At 58.5% G+C, this 21,608-nt stretch overlaps 2 protein-coding genes across 3 annotated transcripts; one reads left to right on the top strand and one right to left on the bottom strand.

Annotated features, from left to right (window-relative positions):
• Positions 1-1,579: 1,579 nt before the first annotated feature.
• Positions 1,580-12,674, top strand: ELOVL1 (ELOVL fatty acid elongase 1). 2 transcript variants are annotated; one of them, XM_068689761.1, is made up of 8 exons: positions 1,580-1,628; positions 9,031-9,101; positions 9,488-9,678; positions 9,846-9,926; positions 10,090-10,146; positions 10,439-10,544; positions 10,710-10,846; positions 11,228-12,674. In XM_068689761.1, exons 2-8 carry the CDS (start codon positions 9,047-9,049, stop codon positions 11,480-11,482), a joined length of 882 nt encoding a protein of 293 aa, XP_068545862.1. In that variant the 5' UTR covers positions 1,580-1,628; positions 9,031-9,046; the 3' UTR covers positions 11,483-12,674. The 2 variants fall into 2 exon arrangements, with proteins under 2 accessions (XP_068545862.1, XP_068545863.1); XM_068689762.1 differs by lacking the exon at positions 1,580-1,628 and adding an exon at positions 3,355-3,479.
• Positions 12,675-16,019: 3,345 nt separating this feature from the next.
• CDC20 (cell division cycle 20) lies at positions 16,020-21,602 on the bottom strand. The gene is made up of 11 exons (XM_068689760.1): positions 21,531-21,602; positions 20,964-21,166; positions 20,297-20,442; positions 19,467-19,563; positions 18,901-19,029; positions 18,495-18,691; positions 17,719-17,813; positions 17,212-17,443; positions 16,887-17,012; positions 16,605-16,722; positions 16,020-16,288 (listed from the first exon to the last, which is right to left on the bottom strand). The coding sequence occupies exons 2-11, from the start codon at positions 21,160-21,162 to the stop codon at positions 16,110-16,112; spliced, it is 1,518 nt and encodes a 505-aa protein (XP_068545861.1). The 5' UTR covers positions 21,163-21,166; positions 21,531-21,602; the 3' UTR covers positions 16,020-16,109.
• Between the last annotated feature and the right edge of the window lie 6 nt (positions 21,603-21,608).

The following is a 21,608-nucleotide window of genomic DNA, read 5'->3' on the forward strand; positions in this document are numbered from 1 at the left end:
TAACTCAGCACACGGACAGGAAATGGAAAGTGGGATAAAATATGGTCTATTATGTCTGACTAACCTTTCTGCAAAGTAATTGGCCCTGTATAGGCTGCAGGGAAGCAGCTGATACAAGAGAAACCTTGGTAGATAGGTGGTGGGGGCAGAGGTGAGCACAGGAATTTCATGTGGGAAGGAGTGGTTAAGGTCAAGATGAAAGCAGAGCCTGGTGAAAGGGAGCATATCAGGACACGCTGAAGGTTACTGCTGAGGTACTTTGTGGATGTCCTTGTAAATTAATTTCCTTAAGGACCATCTCCTAAAAATATTAGGAGTATTTGGATGAAATCTGCTGGGATCCAGTGTTGTGAGGCATCGGCACTGCAGGAAAGGAACACGTAAAAGGTGTGAAAGTCACCATGAGTGCAATTCTGTACTTCGGTATTGTGATTTTGTGAGCTGCAAGCACCTGGAGCACAGTTACAAGAGCAGCCCTGGTCTGTCCAAATGGGGAATTCTCACCAGGCGAGCACCAAGTGTGCCACCACGTCTGGTCTCCCACCTTCAGGAGAGGTAATTTGAACAGCAGCATGACCAGAAGCACAGCCAGGCAGCAGGAGCACAGGCAGGCTGGCTAGCAAGAGGATGCTGGAAAAGCTTGTTTAGACTTCCGTGAAATGGCCGAGAGGGAGGTGATTGCTGCCTACAAACACACTGGAGCACAAATACCCAGGTGAGGCCCTGTGTGAGATAAAAGACAGCGCTGGCACAGGAACAAATGGATATTAACTGGCCGTGAATCAATTTAAGCTGGAAAGGAGAAGATGATTCCTAACAATTAGAAGAGTGAATTCTGAAACTGCCTTCAGATCAGAGCGCGAGCCCAAGCCCAGACACTTTGATAGATGAAGCCTGATAAGCCTGTGAGGACAACACACAACGAGGTGAGGCGAGGCAGCCAGACTCGATGCCTTTGAGGCCTCCTGCCCCGTGCTCCCCAGCACTCAGCGTTGTGGTGTCACTGGCGGGGCAGCCAGGAGCGCAGGTGGCAGCGGGAGCTGGGTGCTTCCCTAAAGCCTGACTGGAAGAGCCCTCCTAAAACAGCGAGTGAACGCCGGGCTCTGCTGCAGGTGCACACTGTGTGGGTGCTGTGGGTGCCGTGGGCGCTGTGCTGGCTGCAGGCTGCGGTGTCCGTGTCCCTGCCCGCCATGGCGGCCCCTGTGGGGGCGGCGCACCCTGGGGGTGCTGCGTGAGGTGCCACTGGAGGTACGCTCGGACAGCGCACTGTTACATTCTCCCCCCGCTTCAGCTGCCGCAGCTCTCGCTGCTGCCCCTCGGCCTCCGCAAGGGGCTGCCTCGCCGCTCCAAATCGCCCCAAACAGCCCCAAAATCTCCCCCCCCTCCATAGGACCCCCCCAGCCCCTCAGCTCCCCGCGCAGCCCCAGCCCTGAGGTGCTGCCGGCGTGGGCGTGGCCACCACACGGGCGGGCTGCGGCTCCGCCGCCGATTGGCCTGAGGAGAGGAAAGCCCCGCCCTAAGAGGCGGAGCTTCCCTCTGAGGACCAATCCGCGGCGGCGAAGGGGGCAGGGCGGGGCTATTTAAGCGCGGGGCGGCCGTGGCGGCGGCAGAGCGGGGTGCGGCCGGCGGTGAGTGAGGGCGGCGGCAGCGGAGGCGCCGCGCGCACGTGGGGGCGGCGGGGCTGGGGACGGGGGGAGCGGGGCGGGATCGGCGGGGGGGGCGGCTCTGGGCAGCGTCCGCCCGTCCCGGCGTGGAGGCGCTGCGCGGGCCGGGCGCCGCCGTCACCCCGCGGGGCCGCCGGGCAGGTGGCGGGGCCGCGGGGCGCGGCTGTCCCCGCCCCGGGGAGGGCACGGCCGCGGGGTGACAGCGCCCGCCCCGCGCCGGGCTGGGGGCGCCGGGCCTCGGGTCCCCCCCCCACAGCCCCCAGGGGCTGCCCCCGGGCCGGCGGCCTCCGCGCTTCCGGGGCTCGGGGCGGCCGCGCTAGGCCCCGGCCGGGCCCGGCCTCTCCCCGCCCCGCCGCGGGGCCCCGGCGCCGCCCGCTGCGCTGCGGGGCGGGGGGGGCCGGGGGGGGCCGGGCTGTCCCCGCCCGGTGTCGGCGGGGCTGGGGCTGCCCCCGGCCGGGTGCTGGGCGAGAGCGGCCTCCGCCGGCCCCGTCCCCCGGCCGCCAGCATCAATGTGCCATTGAGAGGTGCCCCGGCCCTCCTCGGGCAGCATGGCACTGCCAGGCCTCCCCCGCGGCTGGCAGCACAATGTTGGCTTTGAGCGCCGGCTGCTGTAGGTGCTCGGCCGCCCGCCCCGGCGTGCCAGCGGCAGGGAGGGTCCTGTCAGCCTCCTGGGGGCTGCAGGGCTGCTGATGGTGGGTTCACGCATGGGGCTGTGGCTGCTGGTGTGATGGACGTGGCCAGGTGCTCATCTGGCCTGCTGTAGGTGGTGCTGGGCTCTGCCTCTGGGTCCTGTGCAGGGGCAGCCAGGGAAGCTGCTGCTCTGATCTCACAGTGCCTAATGGGGCAGCATAACCAAAGGGCATTGCAACAGGTAGGGAAGCAGACTGGACCTCAGTGTCTGGGCTGCTTCCCACAGCTGTACTTGGGGCAGCACAGAGGGGCTGCCTGATGCTGTCCCTGTGACTTTCTGCCTTGGTTCTGGAGTCCTAAGGGCAGGAAGAAGCGAGGGGACTGCCCCTTCCTATCCCAGCTGGAGGCTCACCGGTTCAGTGGATGGTGTGGGATCACACAGGCTGCTTTCACTGCTGCTGCATTCCTTCGGAGCATCTCATCCACTCAATTGCCATGTAGCAGTGCATCCATCCTGCTGTGCTGCCCCAGTGGCAGCTGTCCAAACCCCAAGGTGCTGTCCACCTTCTCTCCTGCCAGAATGCAGCCAGGGCAGATTCCTAGCTGGATGTAGCTGACCTTCCCACCAGACCTGCTGGGCAGCTTCTTAAGGATGGTTTAAAGAGTCAAACAGTTGGCTGAGCCCTTGGGGCTCGACTGAGGCTGATGTGTCCTCATCTCCTTCCAGGGAAGCCCCTTCAGCTCCTGGGTGTTTGCTGCTGATGACAGCCTGTTCCTCTGAGAAGCAGCTCTGTGCCAGCTGTTGCAGCAGCCTCTTGCTGCATCTCGCTGTAGGGGTTAAGCCATGCCACCCACGCAGCCTGGGCCCCTGTGGTCCTTCCTGGTGTAGTAGTCTCACTTCTGTTTCCTGAAGTTCTGTTAGATATGCGGGGGGTGCATGGCCCTCTGGGACAGGAGCATGAGAAAGGAGCCCTGGTGAAGCTGGGGAGGGATTAGGGGAGCAAAACTCATTCTGACCCAGAGGTGTCTTGAAGCCTGTTTTATAGGTGAAAACAAGTGAGTTTATTCAAGGTGCATGGTGTCTGCAGCTTTTCCCGGTGGAGAAAAGCTTTGTGTATCCAGGACACTATGAAGCTGCCTTGCTTGCATTGCTGTGTGACTGCCTGCCTGCTGCTGTGGGTGAAGGTGGGTGCCTCCCTTCCCTGCTGGGGCTGCAGCGCAGGCAGCTCTTGGGCTGAGGTCCTTCAGCAGGCACTCCCAGGTGGTATCGGCAGCCTGTGACAGCCTGGGAGATCTCGCCTGTGTTTCTGTGTTTTGTATTGGGTTTGTGCAGTGTGCGCCCTGCTGGTTGTCAGATGGTGGGAGGACTTGGGCTGGAAAGTCTGGTTCCTGCCTGTCCAACAGGTGAGGCAGCCTGAGCTCCTGCAGGGAGGAGCTGGGCCCCAGGAGCCAGGGCTCGTCCCCGCAGGAGCTGTGGGGCTGCTGCTGCCCAGATGACAGGCTGCTGCAGTCACAGCCAGCTCCACACCTCGGCTGGGGACCTCAGTAGCTTGGGGCTGGTGGAGATAGCAACCGGCTCTGATTGCTCTGGAGTCTTCCTTGGTGCCTCAGTCTGCTTAATTTCGGCTTGATCCTTCCCCTGTGGGATGGATCAGGGTGATGAGCGTCACAGCGGCAGCACGTTCTCCAGCTTTGCTGCAAGGGGTGCTCTCAGCCTGCGAACCTTGTGCCAGTTACCTCCTTGCTCATGGTTTGTTAACAGCTTGTTCTGGGAAAACTGAGTTGGATCCCATGCTGCTGCTGCTTAATCCTGAGAGGCTTCCCCCTCTGTGCAGGAGCAGTGGGAGAAGCAATAGCCCTGATCTTTCCCCTACACCTGTGGAGATAACTAGGCCTAATGCTATGAGGTGCCTCTCTCTGGAGGGCTGAATGAACCCTGAGGTATCTGTGGTGCGGCGCTGCTGCTGGAGTCTCTGGCACCTCTCGTATTGCCAGCAAACACAACCTGTCTGAAGGTGGCTGTGTGACCGCTGCCTGCTCGGTGCGGAGGGCAGGGAGGCCCGAAGCTGCTGGTGTGGTGATATCTAGGCAGCGTCCCCTTGTTTGATGAGAAGTGGCTCTGAGTCTGTACTCAGGCTTCTTGAGTGGTCAGAGCTGTTGGAGGGAGTTCAGGGGTCTCCTTTCTGCCTCTTGCTTTGTAGGCTTCTCATGTCCATTTGTGTTAGTCTGTCCAGTTAATGCCCAGGCCTGGCTGGGACAGCACGCTGATCACCAGGTGAAGATACAGACACTGCTGTGGGAACGGGTTTGAAGCCTGTTGTGAGGAGTTTGCCTGATAAAACCACAGCTGGGTGCTCTGGTGCTGTCCCACGTACAGGCTGGGGTGATCCCCTCTGCTGGAGGGCTCTGAAAGACTCGAGTTATTTCTAGTGGCTGGCGTCAGGGTTAGACCAAGCAGGGCTGATCCCTGAGTTCTCTGTTACAGCTTAATCCTGCCCTCCCTAGGGGCCCTTTCCCAGGTGCCATGTGGGGCTGCCACCATCACTCTGAGGCAGCCTGGCTGCCTCCACCTCCCCGCCGGTGCTACTGCAGTGAGCACAGGTCGCTCTCCAGCTTGGGGAGGTGTTGGTTCTACTTCTGTAGGTGTCTGGCCCCGTTTCTTTATTCCTTCATTCACTTCATCAGTGCCTTGTTCCTTGTTCTGCCAGGCTTCCCCCCAGTATCCCCTTTCCCTGGCAGCTCCTGCCTGTGCTGACAGCAGCTCCCTGAGCGTGCTGGCACAGTGCTGGACGTGACCAGGAGTGAGCCCATTCCAGCAGCCTCCCTGAGCAGCCTGGGGATGCTGTTTGTGGCAAAACACTGCTGGTGCTTGGGTGCAGTCCTCTCCCTGTGAGCTGCGTTCTTCTGGGCCCTCCATACCCATTACCTGCTTGGTTTTGTATGAGGTTACCTGATCCTACTGTGGTGGGCTTGTTCCTTCCCCTGTAAGCTTGCGGGGGGATGCGGTGGCTGCGCAGGGCTTGCCTGCTGATCTGGGAGTCTCTTCTTGCTCTTCCTTCCAGCGAGCTTGCGAAGGGGAGGACGTAATCTCTGTAGGATGCCATCCAAAGGCCTGAGGGTTTCGCAGCTGCTGCCTGAGATAGTGCTGTGCTATTAACACCCACCTGCTCTGATGGAGAAACTGCTCTGCTCCAGACAGGTCACCTCCCGCACTGGGAGCAGCGCTGCCAGGAGCGGTGCCCAGCTCCGGCCCAGCTGCAGCTCTTGTGAGAGCTGCTGCATGGCAGGGGCTGGGGCTTGTCCCTGTAAGCTCAGGGGAGCTTCTCCCGGAGCTGTGACAGCTCTCGGTGACATCTGGAGGTGGCAGCCTTGGTGCTGCGTACAGCCCTGTCTGCAGTGGCTCCGGAGCCCCCAGACTGTTCGGGGTTGACCCATCCCGTTCAGCTGCCTCCAGCAGATCTCTCCCTGCTGTGGGGGCACCGCTGGCCCCCCCGTTGGGTTTCTGGAGCTCAGGGAGGTGGGGCAGGGGCTGGCTGTGAATGAAAGCTGCTGTGATGGAGCTGGGCAGGGTGAGCTCTGCAGAGGCCTCCCCTGGAGCAGCCAGCCTCGCTGCCAGCTTGTAGGCCAGGGCTGAGGAGGGCTGGCACGGCCTCTGTCCTGCCGCTTATCTTCTGACCTCTGAGGGCTGCTGCTCCCCCAGAGCCCTGTGGGGCCGGACCTGCCCCAGCCAGCCGAGTGAGGACATGGTGCCAGCCCTCCCTGCGGCCAGACGGCTCTGGGGTCTGTAATTAAGCAGCGGGGAGTTGGGGTGGCTTCCTCCTCCCTTATTACAGGGCTGGTCCCCGGCCTGAATGCTGATGGGGCGGGAGGGCCGGGGCTGCTGCGTGCAGATAGCGTGCCTCTGCCTGGGGGAGTGGGCTGAGCTGGGGCTGTCAGTGCTGGGGTCTGGCTGCTCCTGGGCTGCTGGGGCTTGTCAGAGGGGCTGGCTTCTTGCTGAAGTAGCACTAATGAGCTGCACAGCTCGTTTGGAAGGCTGTGGTGGACAAACTGCGTAGTGTGGGTATCGGGTGCTCAGCGTTGGTTATTGGGGCAGAGTGTGGCCCACAGCTGGAACTTTCCCCTGGGAGGGCAGTGACACCCTATTGATGAGAGGTGCAGGTGTGTTGCAAGGCCTACAGATACTGTGTGGGGTGTGTTTGGGCCCCAAGGTGCTTTGGGATGCTTGAACCTGTTTGCTTAATTTCTCTTCAGCTAATCAAGGCTCATCTCTGGGTTCCCCCATCTCCTCCCAATCTCTTGCACAAGAGGCTCAGGATCCTGGAGGAGTCTGAGGAGAGTTTCTCCTGTTCTGAGGGGGCAGGCACCAAGCAGGGAGCTGTAACCTGCGTTGTGATGTGTGGTGCAGCATGTAAGAACAGGTGCCTGGCGGAATGGTGATCCCCTCAACGTGCAGAGGAAATGGCAGGGGTGAGCTGAGGGGCCTGGAGATGTGCTGGAAAACCCCTGCCTGCAGCAGGAAGGCTGCCATGGAGCCCTCGTGGCCCAGGCTGGCCAGTGCACTTGGCATCCTCCTGCGTGGTGGAAGGTAATGCCTGGGGCTGCTCTGCCACTGCCCCTCTGCAGCTGCACAAGGGCAGGGGCTGCCCTGCAGGAGATGGAGGTGGCTGAGACACCTCTATCTGTGAGGTGGGCTTTGGTCTCTGCCTGCTGCAGGACCATGCAGTGTGCCAGGGTGGATACCAGGTCTTGTGGAGACCCGGGGACCTTGGGGAGGCCCTGCAGAGGTGGCTGCTGGTAGCTGAGTGCAGCAGGATGTTGTTCTGCCTAACAGAGCTGTGGGGAAGCTCAAATCCCTCTCATAAGGGTCTAAAGCGTAGCTGTGCCCTGGTAGAGGTTCTGGTGCCTGCCCAGAGCCTGTGTTCAGGACAGGCCTTCCCTCGGTCTGCCAGGGCCAAACTGCAGCGAGCCCTCTGACCCGGCTCTGCACCGCCCTGGGACCCCTGAGCTGCTCTGAGCTCCTGGGAGGTGCCGGAGCCTTGATGGCATCGGGTTCAGAGGGACCCGTGGTGCCTGAGCACTGTCCCTCTGCAGTGCAAGATGTAGGTCTGTAGGTGACTGATACTATCTCCCCATCCCAGCCTGCCCAAAATAGGCTCCTGTTCCACCCCAGACGTGTCTCTGCCCCGGCCCTGTAGTAAGACTGACTCACTGGCTTGATAAGATAAACACAGCTTGAGCAGTCCGGCACTGGTGCTGGGAACTGGCTCTTGAGGGCTCCTCAATCTAGCAAATAAAGGTGTAGCTGGGTGTCGTGGCCGAAAGCTGCAACCCGACAGACAGGTCTGGAGCTTGCTTGCTGCCATTTGAGCAGCGTAAAGCCCGCAGCTCTGGGGAGCTCTGTGCAGCCTGTCCACAGCTGGGGCCTGAGCAGCTCTCAGGGTGCTCCAGTTCCTGCTGCCTTCTTCGGGCTTCTGCTGTGTGTGTCTGGGACCTTAAATACTTCAGATCAGGGTGACGCTGCCAGTGAGTACTGGGGCATGGAGGTGAAGGGGCAGGTGTCGCACCCAGCCCCTGTTGCAGGGATCTGGGTGTCACTGCCTGGTGCAGAGGAGTGGGGTCTGTGGGACGGCACGGGGCCAGCACGGATGCTGTGCTAGGACAGCTCTGCTGTTGGCTTGCATGGCGCCCTGGGAGGGTGCTTGTCCTCTGAGTGATGCTGCAGTGGTGCCTGGCAGTGCCACATGGGTCCTCGGGCTGAAGGATAGATGCTGGTGATGGCTCAGGGTGGGTGGCTGCTCCCAGCTGGGACCTTGCTGGGCAGAAGGTTGCTCCAGCCTCAGCCTCCCACTGCTGGCCTGGCAGGAGCTGCACGCTTCCTGGTGGTGGCAGCAGCAATCCTCTGGAGCAGGCTGGGAGGGGGACCCAGTGGTTGGGAAGCAATTCCTGTGCCCCTTCCTGGAGGGGCAGGTCGAGTGTCTGCTTGGCAGCAGCCCTGCAGGAAAATGCCTCCTGCTGCAGGGTCGGGAGGGGCTGGGGCATGCACTGCCTCCATCCTGCTGCCCTCTGGGCTGGGGGAGCAGGGGAGGCTGGGGTGAGGATGTGCCAAACTCCCCTGCCCGTTCTCTGGGAGGCTGTGGCTGGGCTGCTCTGTGCTCCTAGCAAGGCTGAGCCAGTGTGGAGGGTGCCAGCCTTTGTGCCTGTGGTCATCAGCCTTCTCCTGGGGCTTTATCCCCAGCCTGGAGTACTGCCCCTGTCTGGGAGGGAAGTGTCACTGCCTTGTAGGACTTGCCTACCCCCTGAGGTGCTGGGTTATGGGATGGCAGTACTTGTCCGGAGCTGTTTGTGCCTGGCTGTGAAGCCAGGACCTGTGGGACCAGCAAGCTGCTGTTCTGTTAGTTCTGCACTAACTGGCTTTGCTTCCGTGTGCAGTGGGTCCGGCAGTGATGCTGCGGTGCTACCCTGGCAGGAACCAGTGGGTGGGAGGCACAGCTCTGCACCACTCCTGGTGACCTTGTGCCAGGGTGAGGCAGAGCAGTGTGCGGGGTGGGTGAGGCTCAGGGATGAGAGATGGGGAGCATGTGGCCTTGCTGTAAAGCGGGTGCTGGTGTAGAACTGGCTGGAAGCGATGCTGCCCAGATACTCAGGAGCTGTGCTCACAGTGTGCTGTTGTGCAGGGCCGTGCTCCGCAGGCTGCCCTCCTGGAGCAGCTGCCTCATCTGCCTTCCTCTCTCCACAGAGACAGTGCCACCACCATGGAGGGGATTGAGGGGATCGTGACCATGTATCAGGACTTCATGAAGAAAGCAGGTGGGTGTTTGGCTCTGCCCAGCTGCAGGGCAGGTGGCCCCGTGCTCTACTGCCACGGCTGTGGGGATGTACGTTTTAGCCCTGAAGCAGTCGGGGTTTAGCTGCCTTCTGCCTCTGCCCTGGTGTAGATGCAGCTTTGTGTTTTTGGTGACTGCCTGACAGTGTCTTGCCTCGGTGCCTGTTGGGGCACCTGTGCCCTCCTGCAGCACAGCTCCAGGTTGTTCCTTCCCCAGTTTGGTTGGGCTCTCCAGCCTCTGTTACCAGGCTGCCCCCTGCCTGCGCTCCTGTCCTAGAACAGGATTTCCGTGTCCTTGCCTCCACTCCACATGAGCGATGTTGGTGTAGCGGACTGGATGCTCACTGCTCTGCTCCGTGGCTCTCCACAGACCCCCGCATTGCTGATTACCCACTGATGCAGTCCCCGTTCCTCGTGATGGGCATCCTTCTGGGATATGTCTACTTTGTACTGTCCTTGGGTCCCCGGCTAATGGCAAACAGGAAGCCTTTAAACCTGAAGAAGTTCATGGTGCTATATAACTTCTTCCTGGTGGGACTCTCGATCTACATAGTCTATGAGGTGAGTTGCCAGCAGCAGGCTTTGCCTGGTGCGTGTATATAAAGCACTCTGTGCAGGCTGCGTGGGTGCTGGGAAGCTTTTGGGCTGTTCCCTGCCCTTCTGAGCAGGGCTGGGGAGATGCAGTGGCAGATGTGTTGATCCTCACCCTGATGATGCTCTCATTGCAGTTCCTGATGGCAGGGTGGCTCACTGGGTACACCTGGCGATGTGACCCTGTGGACTTCTCACAGGACCCCAAGGCCCTCAGGGTGAGTTCTCTTCCTTCTGATAAACGTCAGGGCAGCAGGATCGCAGCTACCTGCCTCTGCTCTGAGGCAGCTGACTCAGTACCTGGCTGATGGATGGAAGCATTTGGCCGTGGGGCTGCATGTCCAGGTTGAGATGGGTCTCATGTTACCCTCTTTGTTGCAGATGGTCAGTGTTGCTTGGCTGTTTGTCTTCTCCAAGTTCATCGAGCTGACAGACACGGTGAGTGAGTTACTGGGCAGGCCCTGTGCTGGGGGAAGCTTGGTCTCTGCTAGATGGGTACTGGAGCAGGTGCTTCCTTCAGCCCTTCCCGTCTGGGCTGCCAGTGGCTTCTGTCTGGTGTCACTGCCAGGGAGGGCACTGGACTATGGCAGAAGCCACTTGCAGAGTGTTACAGCTCTGGAAGCTGTGGTGGCAGTGAGCTGGGGGATGGAGCAGCACTGAATGTGTGGTGCAGCCTGCTCTAGCTGCTGCTGGGGGCGCTGGTCCCTGATGCGCTGGGCTCTCGTTGCAGGTCATCTTTGTCCTGCGGAAGAAGAATGAACAGGTCACATTCCTGCACCTCTTCCACCACTCTGTTCTGCCTTGGAGCTGGTGGTGGGGAGCCAAGTTTGGACCAGGTAAGATGGAAGGTGGGAGGGTGCCCAGCTGTGGGGAGGGTGGGGTTAGCACCAGCTAACCAGGGAAGGGTTTTTGGCCCTGCTGGGCTCCTAGGAGCTGCTTGTACTCATTACTGCGGATGATTGATTTATGCTGATTTATGCTAATGTAAATTTGTCTAACAGGGGGAATGGGCTCATTCCATGCCATGATCAATTCCATGGTGCACGTTGTCATGTACCTCTACTACGGGCTCTCAGCAGCGGGCCCTGCCTTCCAGAAGTACCTGTGGTGGAAGAAGCACATCACGGCCATCCAGCTGGTGAGTCTGCCGTGGGGTGGGGTGTGTGCCCTCACTTCTGATGTACATATTCTGGGTGCAGCCAGGAGCTGTAGCTGTCTTTCCTACAGACTCTCACCCTGGGTTTCTAGCAGCTCTGCCCCATCGCAGCCTCTGACAGGGCATGGGTGCTGCTCAGCTTGCTGCCCCAGGGCCATGCTGGGAGGGTGATAGGCAAAAACTGCCTTGAGGCTTGTCCCTGTCTCTTCCAGCTGCTGCTGGCTGCTCCTCATCTTCTCATCATGCTTGACCTGTACTGTACGGTGGGCAAGGAGCCTTCTTCTTTCACTTAAAGATCTGTGGTGGGAGATCCCTGGCCCTGATCCCATGAATAACTTGTCCCCACCTTTGCCTTATTCCCAGGCTCAGTTCGTGATCGTCTCTGTCCACATCTCCCAGTATTACTTCATGCCCAGCTGCCAGTACCAGTTCCCCATCTTCGTCCACCTTATCTGGATTTATGGGACCATCTTCTTCATCCTCTTCTCCAACTTCTGGTACCAGTCCTACACCAAGGGCAAACGGTTGCCTAGGGTGGCTCAGCAAGCAGCCCAGCACAACGGTAGCAGCATCCATGAGAATGGCACTGTCACCAACGGCAAGGTCAAAGCCAACTAGAGGGCGAGGCCCTCCCAGAGCCAATGAGAGCCCCAGGGCAGAGGCAGCTGGGACCTGTTCCCCTGCTCCTGGGTGCCACTAGCCAAGTCAAGTGCCTACAGACTGTCGTACCCCCGTGCCCAGCCCTGCTGTCCTCTGTCTGCATGCCTGGCCCCTCTGCTCTGAGCAGCCATGGGCAACTTCTCCTGCTCTCGGGAGGGCTCGTGCTGTTTGTAGCTGTTGCTGAGCAGAGAGGCAGCTGCCTGCATCACAGCTGTGGGGCTGCAGTCCCATTCCAGTGTTTTTCCAAAGGAACTTCCCCCCAAGTGCCTGCATCTGGCCCTTCTGCCTGGGGGCCATTTCCTTCTGAGTAGGACCAAAAAGAAGAGACTGGTCCCTGTCCTGGTGCCCTCTCCTCTTCCCAGGCTCATCAGAGCCTGTGTGGATGAACCGACTTGTCCCTGGCTGCTTGCTGCTGCCAGCTCCAGTGTGAGCGCTCTGCTCTACCATGCCTTGTGCCACCTTGTTCCGTGCCACAGTGCTGTGTGTCCCTTCTGGCCCCTGTGTGCCCAGGTGGGGGGTCCTGCCCTGGTGTCTGTGCTCAGGTGTGGCTGTGGAGAATGTAGGGGCAGCCAGTACCGGACTCGGGCCCGGAGCTGCCCAGTACAATACACATGCCCAGTGCCTGGTACGTAGTGGGGTGGTGACAGCCTGAAATGCCTCTGCCACATAAGCCCAGGTTGCCTTGCGTTGCCTTTTTGTGCCTGGGCTGGGTGCTGAGCGTGTGCTCAGCCTGCAGGATCCAGGGGGGCAGCTGGTGGCTTGCTCAGAGTGAGGGAGGCCAGGCTCATCTTGCATTGGACAACTTCCATTCCTGCAAACTCGAGACTTGAGCAATAATTGCCCCTAGAATTTGGCTCCTGTTGGGCCCAGCCCTCTGGCCCGGTGTGGAGGCAGTGGGGGATGGCAGTAGCGTGCCCCGCTGTGGTGTAACAGCGAGCGTCTCTTGCCCCCATCCATCCTGCTGGGCCTGGGTGAAGGTGCCCTCTGCCACTCCGCAGGGCAATGCAGCAGCTCTCTTGGGCCTGGTGCCCATCACCTGCTCTGGCTGTAACCAAAGCCGTAACAATGGCCTTGAGGATGAGGTGAAGGAGCCAGGCCCAGTCAGATTGGGCTGCTCTTCTATCATAAATAAACAGACAGAAGGAGAAAAGGCTCTGTCCTCTTATTTTCCTGGCTTGCTGTGCTCTGAAGCTGTTCCAGGTACTTGGTCCTGCCCAGCGCGGTTGGAGGCAGGGCTGGGAGCAGCAGCTGGTGTAGCAGGTTTTGTGTTGGGGGGAGAGGGTGATAGCAGGGTGCTGATGAAGCAGATGGCAGATTGTTTCCAAGTGCTTTGGTAGAGTGGTGCTGAGGGCAGGAAGTGTGTCAGGGCTCCTGTTGTGAAAGTGGCTCCACCCTGTGAAAGAATGGCTGGGGTGGAGCAGGGGTGCGGGCTGGGACCAGGGCCAGGAGAAGCTGTTGCTTTTCAGAAATCCTGTCCTGGCCCCAAGTGTGGAGCTGGGGGGATGCAGGTGATGGGAAAGCAGGACCCCAACCCCTTGCTTTCTGGAGGGAGAGGCACGGGCACTCTGCTTAGGCTGAAGGAGCTTCCATCCATAAAGTGCCATGGCAGTGTGAGGTGGTACAGAAAGCAGCGCAGGCTGGCTGTGGGGTGCATCTGCTTGCTGCTGATGCAGTGGTGTGTCCTCCCCTGCTGTGTTCTGCTCTTCTCTACCAGCTGAGAGCCTGCCTCTCTTCAGGGCTGCCAGTGCTGCCTTCCCCATCACCTGGTGAGGAGCGGGACAGGCCTCGGTGCTGATTCACAGCTGTGGGGTGAGGTGGAGCAGGTAACCAGCTCCGGCTGCTGCTCCTGGTTGTGGCTGGGAGGAATGGCTCAGCCCAGCAGGCTGCCAAAGCCGAGTTTCAGTGTAGGTTGGGTTGTGGTGTGGGAGGGCTGCAGTGGAAACACAGCCACAGCCCTGTGGCAGGGCTTGGTGTCAGAGAAAGCTCTGCACTGCCCAGTTAGACAGGGCTCATTGCCCTCCTGTGAATTAATCCCTAAAGGGGGGGTGAGGCTACTGCCATGTGCAAGTGTTCTCCTAATTACCACTGCTGCTCCACGGGCCAGGGGAGGCAGGGGAGTTCTGGTCCCTGCTGCAGTCTGTGTAGTGTTACTTGGGGGTTCAGGAGTCGCAGCTTCAGGAGCTGGAGGAGGCAGGCCAGCCCCAATGGCTCTATGCCATTGCTGAGCCTCCTTTCCCCTCCCTGCCCCTCCCAGCTGGCTCTTAGTAAAGACAGGACTGTCTTTATTTTTGCCCAAAATAGTAACAGTGGTTTAAACTACTTGCACTTGGTATTTTAAAACAGGGGCTGTTCCTCCGTGTGCTCTGCTCTCCCTTCCTCCCATTGTTCCAGTTCGCTGTGATCTTTCCATGGGCTGGCTGCAGCGCTCGGTGATTTATTCCCTGTCCCGGCCGTGACAGGGGTTGCTCCGAGCTGCGTTCACACCCTATATGGCCGGTTCCTGGGCTTGCTGTGTCAGAGCCCCGCGCCTTCCTCCTCTCACCCAGGGCACGGCACTGCATGGCTGTCCCCTGCCAGCAGTGCTCAGAGGGCTTTCAAGGGGTGGGTGAGGCAAAGTTTCTGGGGGTGGGTGTGTGCTGAGGACAGAGGCAAGATGAGCCCTGAGGAAGACAAACTGCTCTGACGTTGGGCTAGGTGGAAAAACTACACCAGCTTTTAGGCATGCAAAGCCTTTCTCCCAGAGACAGGCACCTATGACAAACACGGTTCAGCAGTGAATGCCACAGGGCAACTCTTAACTTCCGGCACCAAAGCTCTTAAATAAGCAGCCCAGGTCTGGGTTGGGACAGGCCAGACCTTTTATCTGGGTTCTTCCTCATGGGACCCAGCGTTTTGCTTCTGAAAGTCACTTTTTCCTCCACTGGCCTTTCTTTACGCTTCCAGGTGGCCAAAGTGGCGTGCACCAACAGCCCCCTGAGGAAGGCACCTGGCTCAGGTGCTTGTCCTGCTGAGGCCATGCCCCCATCAGGTCCAGACCTCCCCTGGTGGGGTCAGAGATGTGCTGGCTTGGCCCTGGCACAGCACAGCTTGGCACCACCGCTGCGTTCCTGTGAAGGCTTTGATCAGCTTAAACAGCAGAGGCAGAACCTGGCACCCCATACAGCATGGTGCTGTGGTAAGAGGAAGGGGAAAACACTAATCCACCTGCAGCTAATTACAGGCCCATGGGTGGCACAGGCTTTGTTGTGTTGCTTTGCATGGGCCAAGGTGATAATCAGGCTGTGCAGCGCCTCAGGCTTCCCCAACCAACCCCTGGCTGTGCTGAGGCAGGTGCAGCTGAAGGACAGGCTTGATGGGGCTGGTGCAGTCCTACAGCCTCAGATAGCACAGCTCCAGCGTGCTGAGGAGCAGAGCAGCTCTGGGCAGGCTGCTCATTGCTCTGGTAAAGGCTCAAATATGCGCCCACCCCAGCTGCAGCAGCATAGCTAAGCAGGGGACTTAAGTGCTGGGAGGTCAAGTTTTGCACCTAGTCCCAGCTGACCACTGCTGCCTTGTGCCCAGGCTCTGCTTGGCACTAGGTCTTACCCCCAGAGCAATGAGGGCTGCTCTAAGAGACAACCCAGGGCAGTGAACTAGACTGCTTGCACATGGCAACCAGGCTGGCTGTGACAACGTAAACTAACAGCACCTTTGTTTTGCATCAGGCATCACAGTTAGTGGAGTGAGTACAGCTGCATTTCTACCCCACCTTCTGCAACAGGAACATTGCGCTCATAAATCTCAGCTACCTGATATTTCTTGACCTCTGCAGGAACAGGTATTTCTGCCCCTGGGGACCTCCCCACTCCAGCACACAGGCAGCAGAACCAGCATACAGGCTTGTGGTGCCAAGGTCAAGGCCCCAGAGTGTACCCCAGTGGGCAACCTCTACCCCAGCTGTGTGTGGAAGCACAAACACACCAAGGCCCATCTCACCAAGAGGCAGGATACAGAAGCTGTGCTTTTGCTTCTAACTGAAGCCTTGCTGCTACCCATCACAGCTGGCTACCAGAGCAGGCAGCAGCAGGTCCCCAGCCTTGCAGAAGCTGAGATGTCCGGGGTATTCCCTCTTCCACCCCAGGGCTGGAGGTAGGGCTCAGTTTGATACTGGACAGTAACTTCAGCTTAAGGTTACTGCTGCAAAAGCAGAGCCACAAGCTGCTGTCTTTCGTTGTTACAGCGTCCCCATGTGGGGTGCAAGCAAGCTGCAGACCCACAGGTGAAGCTGCACAGTGTCAGCTCAAGAATGTGGCAGGTGACACACCCACCCTACAGGGGTGAGGGACAGAAGCACAGCCTCCACACAGCATCTGCCACAGCTTCAGGGCTGTGCTGGGCTCAGGCTGCCTGCACCCTGTCTCTGTCTACAGAGAGCTCCACAAGTTGCCCAGAAAACAAAACCTCAGGGTAGAGTTGGATGCTCTTTGCTTCCAGGAAACTCCATAAGAAGAAAAAAGCAAACTGAAGCTGTTTATTAACATTAACACTTAAAATACTGTACAGTGTATAAGCTCATTTACCCCCCTCCCACAGCAACCCTGTGCACTCATCGGATGCCCTGGTGAATGATGCTGGTTTTGGCACTGTTTGCCTTCTCTTTTTCCTTCTTCTTTATGGGGTCCATCTCAAAACAGCGCCAGAACCGCAGCGTTTCATCAGCAGCTGCCGATGCCACCGTTGAGCTGTCAGGGCTCATGGTCAAGTTCAGGACTCTTGCGGTGTGACCTGAGGAGGTGTGCGGTCAGGGCTGTGCTTTGAACACAACCACATTTGCTCCCCTTCTCCTCCCCATTTTGCTCCCGTGTATCCCATAAGCCCCACCAGTCCACATCACTGTCCCCACATCAGGCGGAGGCCCTCCGAATTGATATCCTAGGTATGCATTTGGAGTGCTTGAACATCCCCCAGGCACGCCTCCCTCTAGCAGCATGTCCCTCAGCACCATTCTCTACCACCAGTACTTCCAACCAGACCCGCAGCAGGCTGTTTGAGCTGAGGGTTACACCCACCCTCCCTTCCCCAGACAAAGGGCCCAGCCTACCTCGGAGCTCAGTGACCTTGGTCATCGTCGGGTACTTCCATATCACCAGCTGATTCTGTACAAAGCCATGGCCTGAAATGAACTCCTTGTAGTTTGTTGACCACAGGATAGAACAGACCTGGGAAGAGGCAGAAGTGCAGGTAAGCTACAAGCCACTTGTGCCAAAGCTCACCACCAAGGGATGAGCCCCTGATGGCTCCCCCTGCCCCGGGAATCAGGAGCCGGTAAGTGTGTAGGCACCCTGCCAGAAGGAACTTGTCACCGAGCTGACGCCTGTCTCACCTGGGAATGAGCATCAACAGCGCTGAGACAGGTGCCAGAACACACATTCCAGATGCGGATGTGTCTGTCGCTCGTTCCACCCCCGGTGGCTAGAACATTTGACTGCCATGGACACCAGGCCACCGCCTGAGAAAGAAAAGGTTCATTGTAAGAGGCACAAGAGGCAGCCTGTTCCCTAGCTGCACATCCCAGCGCCCAGGCCACAACAGCTCCACAGCAGCCTCTGCACACAGCAGCCTCCCTCCCACCAGGCAAGGGGTACAGTGAGTGCTGCACATCCACTTTATGCAGACACACGCCCAACCCACAGCAGAACCACACTCACCTTGACAGCGCCCTGGTGCTGAGTGAAGGTCTGTACAGGAGCATAGTCGCCACTGTCCCCCTGGGTGGCTGGCCAGATGTTCACTAGGTTGTCATTGCCACCGCTGGCCAGGTAGCGGCCATCTAGGGACCACTTGAGCCCACACACCTCCTGTGTGTGGCCAGAAAGTGTGGCCACGTGGTGCTCCGCCACTCTGACGTCATGGTGGTGGATGTGACCAGTCCGTGCCCCGCTGTAGGGAGGAGGTTTGCAGGGTCAGAAAGGCACATTTTCGCCAAAAGCCATTTCTGTGCTGTTCCAAGACTGCCCTTCCTGCTGCTGGCTTTCAGAAAGTAGAGGCCTCCCCAAAATCCCAACAGAACAGGCTGAGTAAGAGCCTTCAGAGAGGTGGTAAGAACCCCTGAGCCCAGAGCAGCTCCTGTAGTCGCTAATCCACAGTGCTGACAGATCTAGAACAGGAAGCTCCAACAGCTGGATGCTGTCCTTCAGCGCCACACACAGCTTTACCTGGAGATGATGTAGTTGTTCCAGCTGAGGGAGCCCACGCGGGAAGAATGGCTGACCATATTTCGGAGACGTTTCTGCTGCTGTATGTCCCACAGCTAGAGAGACAGAGCAATGAGTTCTCCAAAGGATAAGGAAACTCGGCCCTGTTGCTTTTCCCAGTGAACTTTTTCTACACAGGCTCTGGCATTCAACCTTTTCAGTATGGAAACTGAAATCTATCTCAAGTACACAGAACAATAGTTATTGCAGGTGTTGGAAGCTCTGCCTTGCTGCTGCAGTTGGTCACTGGCCACAGCTGGATGGGAACACTTCTACCCTGTAACAGTCTTTGCACCCTCAGCATCACAGGACAGAGGCCACGACCTCTGGTGGTCCCAGGGCTGCAGAAAGGATTCATTGCAGTGAAAGGCCCTTAAAGCCTTTTGGAGAGTGGCAGCACACGACAGCTGGTAAAACAATTTGAATTTGTGCTACTTCCTGATGACATGAACACAAGGATACCTTCAGACAATACTTATTGTTGCTGACGTGGCAGGGCACACTGTCCTGAGATGCTCCCTACAGGCCTCTGTCAAGTCACCCACTTCACCCCTCAGTTCTCCTCCCAGAGCTGCAGCTCACTGAACTCCAGCCAGTCCTAGAGTACTCCCTCCCCCAGCCCCAGGGTACAGGCAAGTAGTGTGCGCCATATCCTGCTTGTGCTAGCCAAGCCTGTGTTCCAAGGCCCCACAGCTCCAGCAACCCTTAGACAGCCCCTCTGGTTCCGCTGCACTCACCTGGACCTCAGCATTACTTGTACCCACAGCAAGGTAGTTTCCTTCTTTAACCCATGACACAGAGGACACGTAATCGTCTGGATGCTCCATCTGCAGCAGATGGATGATTTCCCCAGAAGTACAATTCCACAGATAGACGGAGTTGTCCAGAGCCACTGCCAGGAAGTTCTGAGAGCTCCAGTCGATGAGATTCAGATCTGCATTTTGGAAGAGAATGCAGGTCACACAGTGCTGACCCACAGAGCCCTGCCTACACAGGCTACACCTCAGAAGTAGTCAGTGCCAGTCTGGGTGCATGAGAAACTGCAACAGCCAAGTTAGAGATGTCCAATTTGGATCACACTGACCCTAGGAACTGCACTCCTGTGCAGAGTGATCCCAGCACTCAGCACTGCAGGCTACTCACAATAGTCATTGCGAATCTCAGGTGCATCCAGGATCCGGTCTGGCATTGAGGGAATGTATCTACCGTTCTTCCTGCTGGAAGTAGGTGTAGTCTTCTGGCTGTAGAGCACTTTCAGGTTATTCTGATAGCCTGTGTGCAGAGAAACAGCTTGGTTATCCTGAGCTAGTTTCCTCCTGACCACCCACTCAACTAGAAAACCCTTTCAGTGAAAATGAAGTCCTAGAGAAGAGAACTGCTCAGAACAGCGCTGTGTGCTACCATCACTGACAGAATTAACTGCTGAGCTAAGGTGGGTTCCAGTTCCTTAATCCCAGTATGTTCAGTGACCATTGCTGCACACTTTCTGGCCTAGGGAGTCTAAAGCTTTTGCAGACATCAGGAAGATTTGTCACCCATGTGACATGTTAACAACTGGCAGTCATCAGATGACCTCAGGAAACCTGGATGGGAGACCCAGTGTGCACAGAACTCTGAGAAGCAGGCAGCTGATCCCTCCCATGGCCAAACACAGGGCCTCTATGTTGCAGCCCCCCAGCGGACCCACTCCCCTAGACCCTGCATCGTACCTTCAGGAGCATTCTGTGGCTTCCCACTGAGGCGGAGGATCTTCGCCTCTTCTACATCAAAGCCATTAAGATTCACTGCCCAGGCTTTCTGTTGCTCCTAGAGAGAGAAACCACCTTCAGCAAGACTCACTTCAAATGCAAAGCCCATGCCACCCCTTAGACAGAACTACAGCTAGTAGAAAATACACCCAAGCCCTCTTCCTTCTCCTGGAATCAGGATGTATTGGGCTGTGCTGTGGGAGTCAGCTGCACACAGGCAGCTCAAAGCAGATTTAGCACATTTTTTCCCTCAGACACTGGCACTATATCTTGCTCAGATTTTCATGTTGAGGTGTGGCAAATTCAGTGTCTCATGGCCAGTGGGGAAAGCCACAGCCACAAGGGACCAAATGCTTCATAAACACATTGCAGAGCACAGCATACACATTCCAGAACAGCTCTCCATGCAGCCATTGTCCTAGAACAGCTACCACCAGCAGTTTCACTGTGCACAGGCTCTCAGCTTTGGTCTCTGTAACATGCCCTATTTAAAAGAATCAATAGACCAAATTTTGCTACCAGAAACCACACAGACTGCAATAGAAGCGGAGGTCTAAGGCTCTACATTCTTCTTCCCTGTGCATAAGCAAAGATCCTTAGAGAGCAGCTGTGTACCTGTCCCATTTACAGGCACTACAGCTTCCACCTCACCCCAGGCTCCTGAAGCCCAGTGCTGGAAGTGCATGGTGCTGTCACCCCCGTATGTTTACTTTTGGAGTCTGCTTACCCATGAAAGGTCATGGAGGTTGAGGTGTTTGGCAACAGCCATGATCCTAAAGCAATGTGCTCACCTTCTTGGTAGGGGAGTCTTCAGCAGGGTCATTCTCTTTGGTTAGGAGGAAGTTGGCCATGTCCATCTGCATCGTGCTGCGGTTGGGAATGTAACGGTCCCCCCCTGCTTTTGTTGGAGTGCTCTGGATTTTGGATCCAGATTTACCTGCGTTCACACACACATTGTCTTAGAGGTATTGAACAGTCTGTATTCAAGCTTTCCACAAAACCAAGCCAGCATTCCACCAGCACAGCCTGCGTTACATCCAACCTGACAAGTCCCACGACCTTATCAAGGCTCAGAGCACACAACCCATCCGAGTCACAGCTATCTCCTATTTCTCGCCTCCTCCCTGCAGAGCAGGCACTGAGCTCTGGTCAGGGACTCACAGCAGATAACACCTTGAGCTGTAGTCAAACAACATCTCCGGAGCCCAGAGCTGAGGGAGGGCAGGGGCCTCTGCGGCAGCGCAGGACGCAGCCAGCAGGCGCAGCCCTCCCACACGAGCCCCAGCAGGGAGCCCCAGCTCACACCTCACGGGGCTCGGCTGATCCCAGCCCCACCACGCGGCTCTGCCCACCCAGCGAGACGGGGGCGACCCCGGGGGCCGTGCCCAAGCCCCATCCCGGCCGGGAGCCCCCAGCTCCAGCCAGCAGCCCCCCAGCACCCCTCCCGCCGCCTCTCACCGGGGGTCCTGCCCGGCGTCTTGCTGCCGCTGGGCAGGCGGTTGGCCGGCTTCATGGGTGACAGGCCGGCCTCCGCGCCGGGCCTGGGGGCTCCGCTCTCCTTGGCCTTGCGCTGCCAGCGGGCGAGCGGCGCGTTGGGGATCGGCGTGTCCAGCTTCAGCAGCCCGTGCAGGTCCGCCTCGAACACCAGGTGCGCCATGGCGCTGCGGGGCGGCAGCGGCCTGATGGGGGGGGCTCCGCGAAGGGACCCCTTCAGCACCAGGAACCCCCCCCCAGCCCCAGGGACCCCTCCTCAGCTCCTCGGTCGCCTCAGCCCCCCCATCCCCTCAGGATCCCCTCAGCGCCGCCCCCATCCCCTCAGGACCCTCCCGGTCCCCTCAGGATCTCCTCAGCGCCCCCCGCCCCCCCCATCCCCTCAGGATCCTCTCAAAGCCCTTCCCCCCCCCAATCCCTTCAGGACCCTCCCTGTCCCCTCAGGATTCCCTCAGCGTCCCCCCATCCCCTCAGGACCCTCCCGGTCCCCTCAGGATCCCCTCAGAGCCCCCCTGACCGCCCCCATCCCCTCACCTCCCCGTCCGTTGGCGGCTCGGGCCCCGCCGCTCCCCTCAGCCTTTAAATCCCCCCCTCGGCCGCCCCCTCCCCCTC

Source organism: Anas acuta, chromosome 8 (genome assembly GCF_963932015.1).
Source record: "Anas acuta chromosome 8, bAnaAcu1.1, whole genome shotgun sequence".
Classification (NCBI taxonomy): domain Eukaryota; kingdom Metazoa; phylum Chordata; class Aves; order Anseriformes; family Anatidae; genus Anas; species Anas acuta.